The sequence below is a fragment of the Dendropsophus ebraccatus genome, chromosome 8 (genome assembly GCF_027789765.1).
Source record: "Dendropsophus ebraccatus isolate aDenEbr1 chromosome 8, aDenEbr1.pat, whole genome shotgun sequence".
NCBI lineage: Eukaryota > Metazoa > Chordata > Amphibia > Anura > Hylidae > Dendropsophus > Dendropsophus ebraccatus.
In genome coordinates, this window is record NC_091461.1 from 8,462,455 (window position 1) to 8,476,810 (window position 14,356).

Genomic DNA, 14,356 nt, shown 5'->3' on the forward strand with positions numbered 1-14,356 from the left:
CTATGGATGACAATGTTATGGGGGTCTATGGATGACAATGTTATGGGGGTCTATGGATGACACTGTTATGGGGTCTATGGATGACACTTATGGGGGTCTATGGATGACACTGTTATGGGGTCTATGGATGACACTGTTTTGGGGGTCTATGGATGACAATGTTATGGGGTCTATGGATGACACTGTTATGGGGGTCTTTGGATGACACTGTTATGGGGGTCTATGGATGACACTGTTATGGGGGTCTATGGATGACACGGTTATGGGGGTCTATGGATGACACTGTTATGGGGGTCTATGGATGACAATGTTATGGGGGGTCTATAAATGACACCGTTATGGGGTCTATGGATGATACTGTTATGGGGGTCTATGGATGATACACACTGTTGTTAGGCGCTCATCCCCCTGCACTCTGTTACTTCGCTATTACTGGCGTTACATTTATTAGCAGGAATTAGACGCTGTAATTGCGCCATCCTGCCGCTTCCCATCATGCAGCGGGGCTGGGCATGGGGGGGGGATTAGCATTTCCCATGATTAATTGAGGTGGCTGATAATAATACAACACAGGGAATATCTGATAGCTCTCCCCCCCCCCCCCGGGCGCTGCGCCTGGTATCAGACATGATCCATTATTTACTGACGCGGCGTGTGAACAAATGCAAACAGCTCCTCCTGACGGTTTGATGTGGCGGAGAATGAAGACGCCGCTGCTCAATAATTGATGCTGATCAAAGCCGCTCATTAATCCTCTAATCATCCCGGATCGGGGAGATTTTCTCCAGAAAATGGATATCACAGGCGTCAAATCTTCATCTCACACGCGAGACGCCTCAGCGCTTTCCTTCTCCTTGTCTTGTAATGTAATAAACACTCCATGGCGGCCATTATTTTGGTTGGATAACGTTTTTGACACTTTTTTATGCTGTTTCTAGAAACGCTGGTTGGTGACCAATATGGTGGCCATACTGATACTGTCCCCCTATACCACTCCATAGTGTGGTCATATGACCTCCTGCCTGTACGGTTACCGTGGGAGACTTAGGCCCCAGGAAGTGACATGTATTCCAATGGTGGTCACCAAGACAGGAAGACAACTGGTTGCTAGGCAACAGGAGCTATATGAAGCCTGTGCTATTGATTACAGTGTATACGGGGGAGCCGCCACCACCTGTATTCTCCGCTGTGAATTATTAACCAGCTTCCTCTTCACATTATCAGAGCTAAATACATTTGTCTGCGGAAGCTGCGGGTAATAATAATACAATGAATATTAATCCCCTCCGCGACCAAGACGTCCTTACTCTGCTCTATTATTTAATGGCTGCCTCTCATTCTATCTGATGCGTCTCCTCTGGGAACCTGAATGAATTATAATCATCTGTGTCTCCCCCCCCCGCCACAGTCACGGTACAGGTCCGACCTCAACTTTCTGAGAGGAGTGGGATGGGAGGCAGCGGGATCCCCCTATATACAAAGTGTGAAGAAGGCCGGAGAGCTGATCAGTGAGGTGAGTGATGGGGGGAGCTAGTCACCTGAGCTCAGTGTCGCCCCCTGGTGTGTAGTCTATGTAAACTGCCCAGAAAAGAGGGTGATGCAGCCATTATACTGAGAATATTCCTGGCACACCTAACTGATTGTCACTGCGAGAATGTATATGTAACTACTATAATACTGCTCCTATATACTGGGATATAACTACTATAATACTGCTCCTATATACTGGGATATAACTACTATAATACTGCTCCTATATACAGGGATATAACTACTATAATACTGCTCTTATATACAGGGATATAACTACTATAATACTGCTCCCTATATACAGGAATATAACTACTATAATACTGCCCCCTATATACAAGAATATAACTACTATAATACTGCCCCCTATATACAAGAATATAACTACTATAATACTGCCCCCTATATACAAGAATATAACTACTATAATACTGCCCCCTATATACAAGAATATAACTACTATAATACTGCTCCCTATATACAGGAATATAACTACTATAATACTGCTCCCTATATACAGGAATATAACTACTATAATACTGCTCCTATATACAGGAATATAACTACTATAATACTGCTCCTATATACAGGGATATAACTACTATAATACTGCTCCCATATACAGGAATATAACTACTATAATACTGCCCCCTATATACAAGAATATAACTACTATAACACTGCTCCTATATACAGGGATATAACTACTATAATACTGCTCCTATATACAAGAATATAACTACTATAATGCGGTTCAGGGAAGAAACAGAGTGCTGCACATCACACCTATGGCTGATACTAGTGCCGCTTGGCTAAATAAAAAACACATCAGAATTTTGTGTATGAATTGATCAAGCCATACTGCCCCATGTACCTCGTGCCGGTATCTGATACACATGGGTCCCTACACTAAGTCCACACCGTGCCAGTCAGTGGCCACCAACCCCGCAGGTGTGCACAGCCAGGGAACGGGGGCCATGGGACGGCCCTGCGACCCCCATGCCACAGGACCAGACCCAAAAACACCACACCAGAACCCGGCCAGCACCGCCGGCGGAGAAGGTCGCCCCCAAGCAGCACAAGTCTGGATAAGGTATTGCGCTCACCATAGCTGCAGCAAACAGAATGGGAAAAAACAGGAGGGATTAAAACCATGTGCACTCAGGTGTCTCCTGCTAATTGCGGTCATGTGGGTCGCAGGGCCGTCCCATGGCCCCCGTTCCCTGACTGTGCACGCCTGCGGGGTTGGTGGCCACTGACTGGCACGGTGTGGACTTAGTGTAGGGACCCATGTGTATCAGATACCGGCACGAGGTACATGGGGCAGTATGGCTTGATCAATTCATACACAAAATTCTGATGTGTTTTTTATTTAGCCTAGCGGCACTAGTATCAGCCATAGGTGTGAGGTGCAGCACTCTGTTTCTTCCCTGAACCGCATTTTGTTTCTCTCTTTTCTCCGTGTTTTGCACTCCTCCTGGTGAGACCCACATGACCGCAATTAGCAGGAGACACCTGAGTGCACATGGTTTTAATCCCTCCTGTTTTTTCCCATTCTGTTTGCTGCAGCTATGGTGAGTGTAATTCCTTATCCAGACTTGTGCTGCTTGGGGGCGACCTTCTCCGCCGGCGGTGCTGGCCGGGTTCTGGTGTGGTGTTTTTGGGTCTGGTCCTGTGGCATGGGGGTCGCAGGGCCGTCCCATGGCCCCCGTTCCCTGGCTGTGCACGCCTGCGGGGTTGGTGGCCACTGACTGGCACGGTGTGGACTTAGTGTAGGGACCCATGTGTATCAGATACCGGCACGAGGTACATGGGGCAGTATGGCTTGATCAATTCATACACAAAATTCTGATGTGTTTTTTATTTAGCCTAGCGGCACTAGTATCAGCCATAGGTGTGAGGTGCAGCACTCTGTTTCTTCCCTGAACCCCATAACTACTATAATACTGCTCCTATATACAGGGATATAACTACTATAATACTGCCCCTATATACAAGAATATAACTACTATAATACTGCTCCTATATACAGGAATATAACTACTATAATACTGCTCCTATATACAGGAATATAACTACTATAATACTGCCCCCTATATACAAGAATATAACTACTATAATACTGCTCATATATACAGGAATATAACTACTATAATGCGGCTCCTATATACAGGGATATAACTACTATAATACTGCTCCTATATACAGGGATATAACTACTATAATACTGCTCCTATATACAGGAATATAACTACTATAATACTGTTCCTATATACAGGGATATAACTACTATAATACTGCTCCTATATACAGGAATATAACTACTATAGTACTGCCCCCTATGTACAGGAATATAACTACTATAATACTGCTCCTATATACAGGAATATAACTATACGGCCCTATAAAATGTTATTCCTATGTCTTACCTGTTGAATTGTCTCCTCACAGACCAAATATCGTCAGAACCCAGGATCTATGTCTTTCACATCAGTTACGGACTCTCCCAGTTTGCTTCATGCCAAGAACAGTTATCAGCAGTGCAGTGAGGTGAGGTTTGTTGTTAGTAATGTATGTAAACAGTGACCCCACTAGCAGAATAGTGAGTGCAGCTCTGGAGTATACCACATTATACGTAATCCATCTCTTTTGTTGCAGAGATTGTATAAATTAGGGGATCAGGAATCGATGCACAGATACACGTTACCTCCAGACCACCCGGACTTTATCCGCGCTCGAATCAACGCCTCCCAGATAAGTGATGTACGTGTCGCTCCTCGCTGCCCTGATATGTGTGTATATATATATATACAGTGGTACCTTGGATTACGAGCATAATTCGTTCCAGGACGGCGCTTGTAATCCAAATCCACTCTTAAACCAAAGCAAATTTTCCCATAAGAATTCATAGAAATGCAGACAATTGGTTCCAAATGGTTCTGAATAACATGTAAAACAGATGAAACAAACATTCAGAAACAGCAGAATCTGTGATATTATAAGTTACTGTACAGTAATGGAGAGGATGGGAAACACAAGGGCGGACAGAGACTGCAGGGAGCATGAAGGAATGAGCAGGACAGATGTGGGCACATACATGCAGCGCTCTCTGTCCGGGGAGAGAGGGGTTACATCTATGGAGAGATTACCTCCACAGTCCTGTCCCCTGATGTAAGCCCCAGCCTGAAGTGGATCTGCTATGGTTTGGAAGGTGAGGGAGACTTCCTGGGTCAGAGTACAGGGCTGTAGACCCCGCTATGCAGGCCATGCCCCTCCTCCACTCGCGCTCCCAACCAGTAGAGGGAGCTCTTAAACCAAAGCGATGCTCTTAAACCAAGTCACAATTTTGAAAAACTGTGAGCTCTTAAACCAAAATGCTCTTAAACCAAGTTACTCTTAAACCAAGGTACCACTGTATATATATATAATATGTTTGTGTATGTAGGAGTCCTCAGTCTTACATTAGATCAGGGGTAGGGAACCTTTGGCCTTCCAGGTGTTGCAAAACTACAATTCTCATCATGCCTGGACAGCCAAAGGCTGTCCAGGCATGATGGGAATTGTAGTTTTGCAGCAGCTGGAGAGCGGTGGGTTCAGGTAGTATCATCGCTGCGTTATTCACATAATTCTCGCCACCATCACTGCTTTACACTGCAGGTTCTCTCCATCTTAGTCTATTAGAGGGTGATGTGTTCTGGAATCCGCCTCCCCGGAGGAAACCATGTTCCATCTGTGGATCTTTCTTCCTTGTTTCTAGAAAGCCTACAGGACGCTGTGGGAGCAGTCCCGTGCCGGCGGCTATGACCTGCGCCTGGACGCCATTCCTTTCCAAACCGCCAAGGCGTCCAGGGAGATCGCCAGTGACGTAAGTTATGGGATTCCTGGGATCGTCCGGGATCACCTCCTCCTATATCCAGAAAGGTCAATCTCTTCAGTATCCTGATAATAAATGTTCCTTCCTGCAGTTCCGGTATAGAGAAGCCTTCGTGAGGGATCGGGGTCACCAGATCGGCTTCCGCAGCGTAAGCGATGACCCCATGACACAACGCGCTCTGAGGGTCGGCAAACTCCAGAGCGATCTAGAGTACAAGAGACACTCAGGAGAGATCCGGAACATGGGCCGGACTCATCTGGATCAACAGGGATTCATCCAGGCCAAGAAGAGTCAGGAGCTGGCCAGCAACATCAACTACCGCCAGCCCCTGCACCACTACACGTGTGACCCCGAGCAGCTGACCCTGAAACACGCCAAACAGGCGCACGGGCTCCAGAGCGATGTGAGTGGCACACTGTAGTGGGGGGAAGGGGGATCACACTGAGACCCTTGTTTGTTACTTAGATGGCCCATCGAAGTTAAAGGGGAACTCCAGAGTGGAAAATAATGTTGTCGGATCACCTGGTGTCAGAAAGTTATATAGACTTGCAATTTACTTCTATTCCAGTACTTATCAGCCTCTGTTTGTCCTGCAGGAAGTGGTGTATTCTCTCCAGTCTGACACAGTGCTCTCTGCTGCCACCTCTGTCCATGTCAGGAACTGTCCAGAGCAGGAGAGGATTTCTATGGGGATTTGCTGCTGCTCTGGACAGTTCCTGACATGGACAGAGGTGGCAGCAGAGAGCACTGTGTCACACTGGAGAGAATACACCACTTTCTGTAGGACATACAGCAGCTGATAAGTACTGGAAGACGGGAGATTTTTTGATAGAAGTAAATTAAACATCCGTAACACTTTCTGACAACAGTATAATATAAATTTTCTGTACAATTTTAAGAGAGTTTGGGATTTATCCTGGCATACCTGGGCAGATATCTTATACAGGAGTGACAACCTCAGTAATATTATATTGTATTATATACAGTCTGATATTCTGTCATCAGGTTAAATACAAATCTGATCTGAACTGGATGAAAGGCGTGGGATGGACTCCTCCCGGCTACTACAAGGTGGAGCTGGCCCGCCGGGCCGCGGAGCTGAGGAGTGCAGATGATGGGACCCCGAGCCCCACCGGGGAGGAAGAGTATACAGCGGTAAGGAAGAGACAGACTGCACCTCCTCATCCAAGAACAGCCACACAGTGACACTTGGGGTACAGGATAGTGACACTTGGGGTACAGGATAGTGACACTTGGGGTACAGGATAGTGACATGGGATACAGGATAGTGACGCGCTGACACTTGGGGTACAGGATAGTGACACTTGGGGTACAGGATAGTGACACTTGGGGTACAGGAAAGTGACACTTGGGGTACAGGAAAGTGACACTTGGGGTACAGAATAGTAACACTTGGGGTACAGGATAGTGACACTTGAGGTACAGGATAGTGACACTTGGGGTACAGGAAAGTGACACTTGGGGTACAGGAAAGTGACACTTGGGGTACAGGAAAGTGACACTTGGGGTACAGGAAAGTGACACTTGGGGTACAGGATAGTGACACTTGGGGTACAGAATAGTAACACTTGGGGTACAGGATAGTGACACTTGAGGTACAGGATAGTGACACATGGGGTACAGGATAGTGACATTTGGGGTACATGATATTGACACGCTGACACTTGGGGTACAGGATAGTGACACTTGGGGTACAGGATAGTGACGCGCTGACACTTGGGGTACAGGATAGTGACACTGGGGGTACAGGATAGTGACACATGGGGTACAGGATAGTGACATTTGGGGTACGTGATATTGACACGCTGACACTTGGGGTACAGGATAGTGACACATGGGGTACAGGATAGTGACACATGGGGTACAGGACAATGACACTTGGGGTACAGGATAGTGACACGCTGATACTTGGGGTACAGGATAGTGACACTGACACTTGGGGTACAGGATAGTGACACTGACACTTGGGGTACAGGATAGTGACACGCTGATACTTGGGGTACAGGATAGTGACACGCTGATACTTGGGGTACAGGATAGTGACACTTGGGGTACAGGATAGTGACACTTGGGGTACAGAATAGTAACACTTGGGGTACAGGATAGTGACACTTGGGGTACAGGATAGTGACACTTGGGGTACAGGATAGTGACACTTGGGGTACAGGATAGTGACACTTGGGGTACAGGATAGTGACACTTGGGGTACAGGAAAGTGACACTTGGGGTACAGGAAAGTGACACTTGGGGTACAGGATAGTGACACTTGGGGTACAGAATAGTAACACTTGGGGTACAGGATAGTGACACTTGAGGTACAGGATAGTGACACATGGGGTACAGGATAGTGACATTTGGGGTACATGATATTGACACGCTGACACTTGGGGTACAGGATAGTGACACTTGGGGTACAGGATAGTGACACTTGGGGTACAGGATAGTGACGCGCTGACACTTGGGGTACAGGATAGTGACACTTGGGGTACAGGATAGTGACACTTGGGGTACAGGATAGTGACGCGCTGACACTTGGGGTACAGGATAGTGACACTGGGGGTACAGGATAGTGACACATGGGGTACAGGATAGTGACATTTGGGGTACGTGATATTGACACGCTGACACTTGGGGTACAGGATAGTGACACTTGGGGTACAGGATAGTGACACATGGGGTACAGGATAGTGACACTTGAGGTACAGGATAGTGACACATGGGGTACAGGACAATGACACTTGGGGTACAGGATAGTGACACGCTGATACTTGGGGTACAGGATAGTGACACTGACACTTGGGGTACAGGATAGTGACACTGACACTTGGGGTACAGGATAGTGACACGCTGATACTTGGGGTACAGGATAGTGACACTTGGGGTACAGGATAATGACACTTGGGGTACAGGATAGTGACACTTGGGGTACAGGACTGTGCCCCCTTTTCCTATGCTCCGCCCCTTTCTCCCATATAACCCCTCCTCTTATAAAACTTTGCAGGGTGAAGCAGAATCTTTCAGTAACATAAACCGAGACGCCTCCGAGATCCTTCATGTGAAGAGGAGAAAAGCTCTTCCTGTGAAGAAATGAGGGGGGCTGATCCCAGGGTACGGGGGTGAATCCCTGGACGGCCCCTTCTGCTTTCTATTTCCAGCACTATGAAGATGTCGCTCTTATATTCTTATTAATATTTCCTCACTGCAGTGCTGCTCCTCACCTCCAGGGGGCGGTGTACTATAGTGATGAATGGGGAGGACACAGTGATGTCACCAGTGTTACTCACCACAGCAGTGCCATAAAGTGTTTGCCATGAAGCTGCGAGGAGCTGTATTGGCTGTGACCGGTCATGTGACCGGGCTGTAGGACTGGCCGGATCAGTTTCCAAACAATCCAAAGAATTCAGGATGAATATTTGTAGAACTTTGATTTGTTTGTACGGAATAAATATATTTAATGCAGCAATGGTGTCAGTCTCTAGGACCCTGCTACAACTCCCAGCATGCCCTGGCATTGTAGTTTTATAACAGCTAGAGATAAGATAGACTATGACCACTGGATCACGCACTAAAGGTCATAGGTCATAGATCACCATATTGTTACTTTGTTTAGGGGTCCTGAATTTACAGGAGATACATAGTATGTCGGGGGAGGGGGCACTATAGCATCAATAAAGGGGAAGGCCACAAAAAAATTACTTCTTTTTAATCAACTGATGCCAGCTGCTGTATGTCCTGCAGGAAGTGGTGTGGTTCTCTCCAGTCTGACACAGTGCTCTCTGCTGCCACCTCTGTCCGTGTCAGGAACTGTCCAGAGCAGGAGCAAATCCCCATAGAAAACCTCTCCTGCTCTGGACAGTTCCTGACATGGACAGAGGTGGCAGCAGAGAGCACTGTGTCATACTGGAGAGAATACACCACTTCCTGCAGGACATACAGTAGCTCATAAGTACTGGAAGACTGGACATTTTTTAATAGAAGTAATTCATAAATCTGTATAACTGACAACAGTTGATTAAAAAAAAAATTCTCTGGAGTTCCCCCTTTAGGAATGAAGTACCAGGGGCTTGTTAGACGCTCTTTGGAGTGGTTCCACACTACACCACAGCAGCACAGAGGATCTACAGCATGTATGTTAGTGCATTGTCTGGGTGACCACCATGTTTTTCCAGGCTGCATTTTACTTTTGTTTCTTCCCACCCGGAGAGAAGGAGGAGACTGGATCAGAAAGTATCAGGAGAAGGATGTAAGGGACGGAGTGCGACCCCTCAGATCCTGACCGAGAGACCAGACCGGTTTCTAACAAATAATAAGGTTTATTTTTGGGAAAGTTGCAATTAGTTATAATGTATCAGCTTCATCTCCATATGAAGGATTCCCTGGTGTAGGCACTAAGGGGTTAAGTATGATGCTGGACATCACATGGTACCCTGGGACCCTCAGAAGATGCTGATGTCCCCGCTGACTCTGACAGGTGAGAATACAGCCGGACTATGACAGGGCCACAATGTTATCATCATCCCCTGGTGGTCCCTGGGGGTCGGGGGCCGCGCTTCTTCCGCTCTCAGGTGTTGGACTTCATGTTCTTTTCGATCCATGGTAGAAAGCGATGGACGTGAGCGTAGACTCCGGGCTTGTCCTTCACTCCGCACTTCTCTCCCCAGCTAACAACACCGCTCACTTGTACCTGACCATCACGATCACAGGCGAGAGGCCCCCCGGAGTCACCCTACAAGACCCAGGATATCAGCAATGAGTTAAAGGGACTCACCATGGAGAGGATACTGCACCACTATTTTACCAGGGACTGGATACTGCACCACTATATCACCAGGGACCAGATACTGCACCACTATATCACCAGGGACCAGATACTGAACCTCTATATTACAGGGACTGGATACTGCACTACTATATCACCAGGGACTGGATACTGCACCACTATATCACCAGGGACCAGATACTGCACCGCTATATCACCAGGGACCAGATACTGCACCACTATATCACAGGGACTGGATACTGCACCACTATATCACAGGGACTGGATACTGCACCACTATATTACAGGGACTGGATACTGCACCACTATATCACCAGGGACCAGATACTGCACCGCTATATCACCAGGGACCAGATACTGCACCGCTATATCACCAGGGACCGGATACTGCACCACTATATCACCAGGGACTGGATACTGCACCACTATATCACAGGGACTGGATACTGCACCACTATATTACAGGGACTGGATACTGCACCACTATATCACCAGGGACCAGATACTGCACCACTATATCACCAGGGACAGGATACTACACCACTTTTTTACCAGGGACTGGATACTGTACCACTATATCACCAGGGACCAGATACTGCACCACTATATCACCAGGGACCAGATACTGCACCACTATATCACAGGGACTGGATACTGTACCACTATATCACCAGGGACCAGATACTGCACCACTATATCACAGGGACTGGATACTGCACTACTATATCACCAGAGACAGGATACTGCCCCACTATATCACCAGGGACAGGATATTGCACCACTATATAACCAGGGACCGGATATTGCACCACTATATCACCAGGGACCAGATACTGCACCACTATATCACAGGGACTGGATACTGCACTACTATATCACCAGGGACAGGATATTGCACCACTATATAACCAGGGACCGGATATTGCACCACTATATAACCAGGGACCGGATATTGCACCACTATATCACAATGGACTTTGTCTAATAACTTTATCTCCATGTTTTCTGGTCCTGCACTAGAAGCTCCATGTAACAGACGGACATACCTGACATGAGTCTATGCCTCCTTCAGGGACCCCGGCGCACAGCATACTGCGGTCAATCAGTTTCCCATAGGATTTGGTATCGGAGCAGTTGGTTTCAGAGATGACTTGGACAGAAGCATCAAGCAGATGAGTGGTCTGACCTGTCATAGAGAACAGCGCATTATGGGGTCAGATGTGATCACGGACAACTAAACATACAAGAAAACGTCTGCAATGCTCCAGCAACTAACAGTGAGGAGAGGAGAGGGAGGGAGGAGGAGGGGGATGCAGCTGCAGCAATCCTCTCTCTCTTCTAACAGCCATAACTGTAGAAAATTACTCATAGTTCATGATATTTAAAGTGCAATCGATTACTAAAAAATGACCACCAGGACCCCCATAGCATGTGACTCACCTTTTTCTGTCATCCCCCACCCAGCTATGTCACATATCTTTCCTGGTGGAAACTCGCGGTCCGGTAAACACGCCGTCTTCACGTTCCACGTCTCCCGGGCGCACCTGCCTCCTGATTTCTTTAGTTTCATTAGAGCTGCAGCAGAGGAAGCAAAGTTGTGAGGTCAGGGGTCACCCACTCCTCCTCCTCCTCCTCACTGTTAGAGGAAAAGTCCCCATCCAGCTGTTGGACAACTACAACTCCCATCATGCCCTGAACAGGCCGGCACTGTGCTGGGGGGTGACTTACACTCATGTGAAGGGAGAAGGGTGAGCGTAAATGAAAAAAACAGAGCAAGGAAAGGGTTACACTAAGGACAAAACTGCTGCTGACGTCAGGCCTACAGACTGAAAGACAACAGCACAGCAAGGGTTACAGCACAGCAAGGGTTACACTAAGTACTGAAACTGCTGTTTAGATGAAAGGGAAGCTCTGATTCACCTTTCAGGGACAGTGAGGATCCTGTAGAGCAGACTAAGCTTACAGCTACCCAGTCTTTATCCCCACTCCACCTGCTATGTTTTGTCTTACTGTGTCTGATAGAAGAGACAGCTTTCCCCTAACGACAGCCAGTGGGCAGCAGAATGCAGAGAACGCAGACACCTAGTAATGTTTGGTAAATATAGTGATGTAGAGAAATGTTAAAAATCACATAGGAGGGGAGAGGTTTCAAATGAACCGTAAGTTTTACCTACAGGAAGCTGATCCATTCAGGGATGAAGGAAAGCTGGGTGACCGCCATTGTGAATGATATATTTGCAGATTTACTATAACACTTTATTTTTCTGAGGGTTTTTCCTGTATTTTACAGAGTGAAATGTCCCCCGGATCCATCACTCACCGAGATCATTATGTAGACTGGACGATTCCTCCCGGTAATTCTCATGGATTATAATCTTCTCCACATCAAATATTTGTTCCAATGTCTCATTCTTCTGGAGATCCACCTTACCCAGCGACACCCTCCACAGACCTGGCTGTGACCTGGAAGACACACAGACTGTCACACTGACCCAGACTGTATATATATATATTTATATATACACACATACATAGCTAGTTCTGTCCTCAGCTGAGAAGTGATATAGCTGTATCCAGTGTAGACAATGCTCTGTGAGCTCTACATCCTGGTCTCCAGACTGATACAATAGCTAGTCCTGCTCTCAGCTGTATCCAGCATAGACAATGCTCTGTGAGCTCCAGACTGATACATTGTACATAGCTAGTCCTGCTCCCAGCTATATCCAGTGTAGACAATGCTCTGTGAGCTCCAGACTGATACATTGTATATAGCTAGTCCTGCTCTCAGCTGTATCCAGCATAGACAATGCTCTGTGAGCTCTACAGACTGATACATTGTACATAGCTAGTCCTGCTCTCAGTTGTATCCAGCATTGACAATGCTCTGTGAGATCCAGACTGATACATTGTACATAGCTAGTCCTGCTCTCAGTTGTATCCAGCATAGACAATGCTCTGTGAGCTCCAGACTGATACATTGTACATAGCTAGTCCTGCTCCCAGCTATATCCAGTGTAGACAATGCTCTGTGAGCTCCAGACTGATACATTGTACATAGCCAGTCCTGCTCTCAGCTGTATCCAGTGTAGACAATGCTCTGTGAGCTCCAGACTGATACATTGTACATAGCTAGTCCTGCTCTCAGCTGTATCCAGTGTAGACCATGCTCTGTGAGCTCCAGACTGATACATTGTACATAGCTAGTCCTGCTCTCAGCTGTATCCAGTGTGGACAATGCTCTGTGAGCTCCAGACTGATACATTGTACATAGCTAGTCCTGCTCCCAGCTATATCCAGTGTAGACAATGCTCTGTGAGCTCCAGACTGATACATTGTACATAGCTAGTCCTGCTCTCAGCTGTATCCAGTGTAGACAATGCTCTGTGAGCTCCAGACTGATACATTGTACATAGCCAGTCCTGCTCTCAGCTGTATCCAGTGTAGACAATGCTCTGTGAGCTCCAGACTGATACATTGTACATAGCTAGTCCTGCTCTCAGCTGTATCCAGTGTAAACAATGCTCTGTGAGCTCCAGACTGATACATTGTACATAGCTGGTCCTGCTCTCAGCTGTATCCAGTGTAGACAATACTCTGTGAGCTAAACAGTCAGCAACATTTTCTTCTTTTCATTTTAAAATTAAGCTCCATTAAAGTGAATGGGATCTCACTGTCCCTTACATGGACTTCACACAATGTGCGGCCGTCAGGATCCAACACTCAGCGATTAATGTGCCGCCACAGAGATGTCCGGCATTGAACGACGCCACGGGGCTCTTCAGCTGCAGCGATGCCAGCCATGGGTGCTTGCCCGGCTGGGTCCTCTTCCCACCAAAGATCCTTCCCCGGGTGGTAATAGGCAGCTCTCTGATGCCGCACGTGGAGAATGGAGGGCTGGCTGTCACGTTGGTCGTTGCTGTTGTGATGGTTGCAGGTTGTGCCGTGGTTTTTGGAGTCTTTATGGTAGAGGTCCCATTCTGGCGTGAAACTAGGAAACAGAAGAGGTGATGAGACAGAGGATGATGGGAGTCATACTTCTACAACACTGATACAGATAGATGGTAGGAGGGGTTAAAGCAAAAAAAATCTTTCTAATAAACTGGAGTAAGAAAGTTATATAGATTTGTAATTTACTTCTATTAAAAAATCTC

General features: G+C 47.0%; 2 protein-coding genes across 4 annotated transcripts in view; one reads left to right on the top strand and one right to left on the bottom strand.

Annotated features, from left to right (window-relative positions):
* Positions 1–8,875, top strand: part of NRAP (nebulin related anchoring protein) — a 132,788-nt gene extending 123,913 nt beyond the window's left edge. For all 3 annotated transcript variants that reach the window (XM_069979766.1, XM_069979764.1, XM_069979765.1), the window contains 7 exons: positions 1,409–1,513; positions 3,982–4,080; positions 4,189–4,293; positions 5,288–5,395; positions 5,496–5,807; positions 6,410–6,559; positions 8,427–8,875. In XM_069979766.1, coding sequence (XP_069835867.1) covers positions 1,409–1,513; positions 3,982–4,080; positions 4,189–4,293; positions 5,288–5,395; positions 5,496–5,807; positions 6,410–6,559; positions 8,427–8,516 — 969 coding nt within the window. In that variant the 3' untranslated portion in view covers positions 8,517–8,875. The remainder of the gene's footprint in view (positions 1–1,408; positions 1,514–3,981; positions 4,081–4,188; positions 4,294–5,287; positions 5,396–5,495; positions 5,808–6,409; positions 6,560–8,426) is intronic.
* Positions 8,876–9,843: 968 nt separating this feature from the next.
* HABP2 (hyaluronan binding protein 2) overlaps positions 9,844–14,356 on the bottom strand; it is a 67,167-nt gene continuing 62,654 nt past the window's right edge. Inside the window, exons 11-15 of the mRNA XM_069981761.1 lie at positions 13,887–14,193; positions 12,526–12,668; positions 11,646–11,780; positions 11,252–11,391; positions 9,844–10,151 (exon numbers count right to left, since the gene is read on the bottom strand). Of these exons, the coding sequence (XP_069837862.1) occupies positions 9,987–10,151; positions 11,252–11,391; positions 11,646–11,780; positions 12,526–12,668; positions 13,887–14,193 (890 nt within the window). The 3' untranslated portion in view covers positions 9,844–9,986. The remainder of the gene's footprint in view (positions 10,152–11,251; positions 11,392–11,645; positions 11,781–12,525; positions 12,669–13,886; positions 14,194–14,356) is intronic.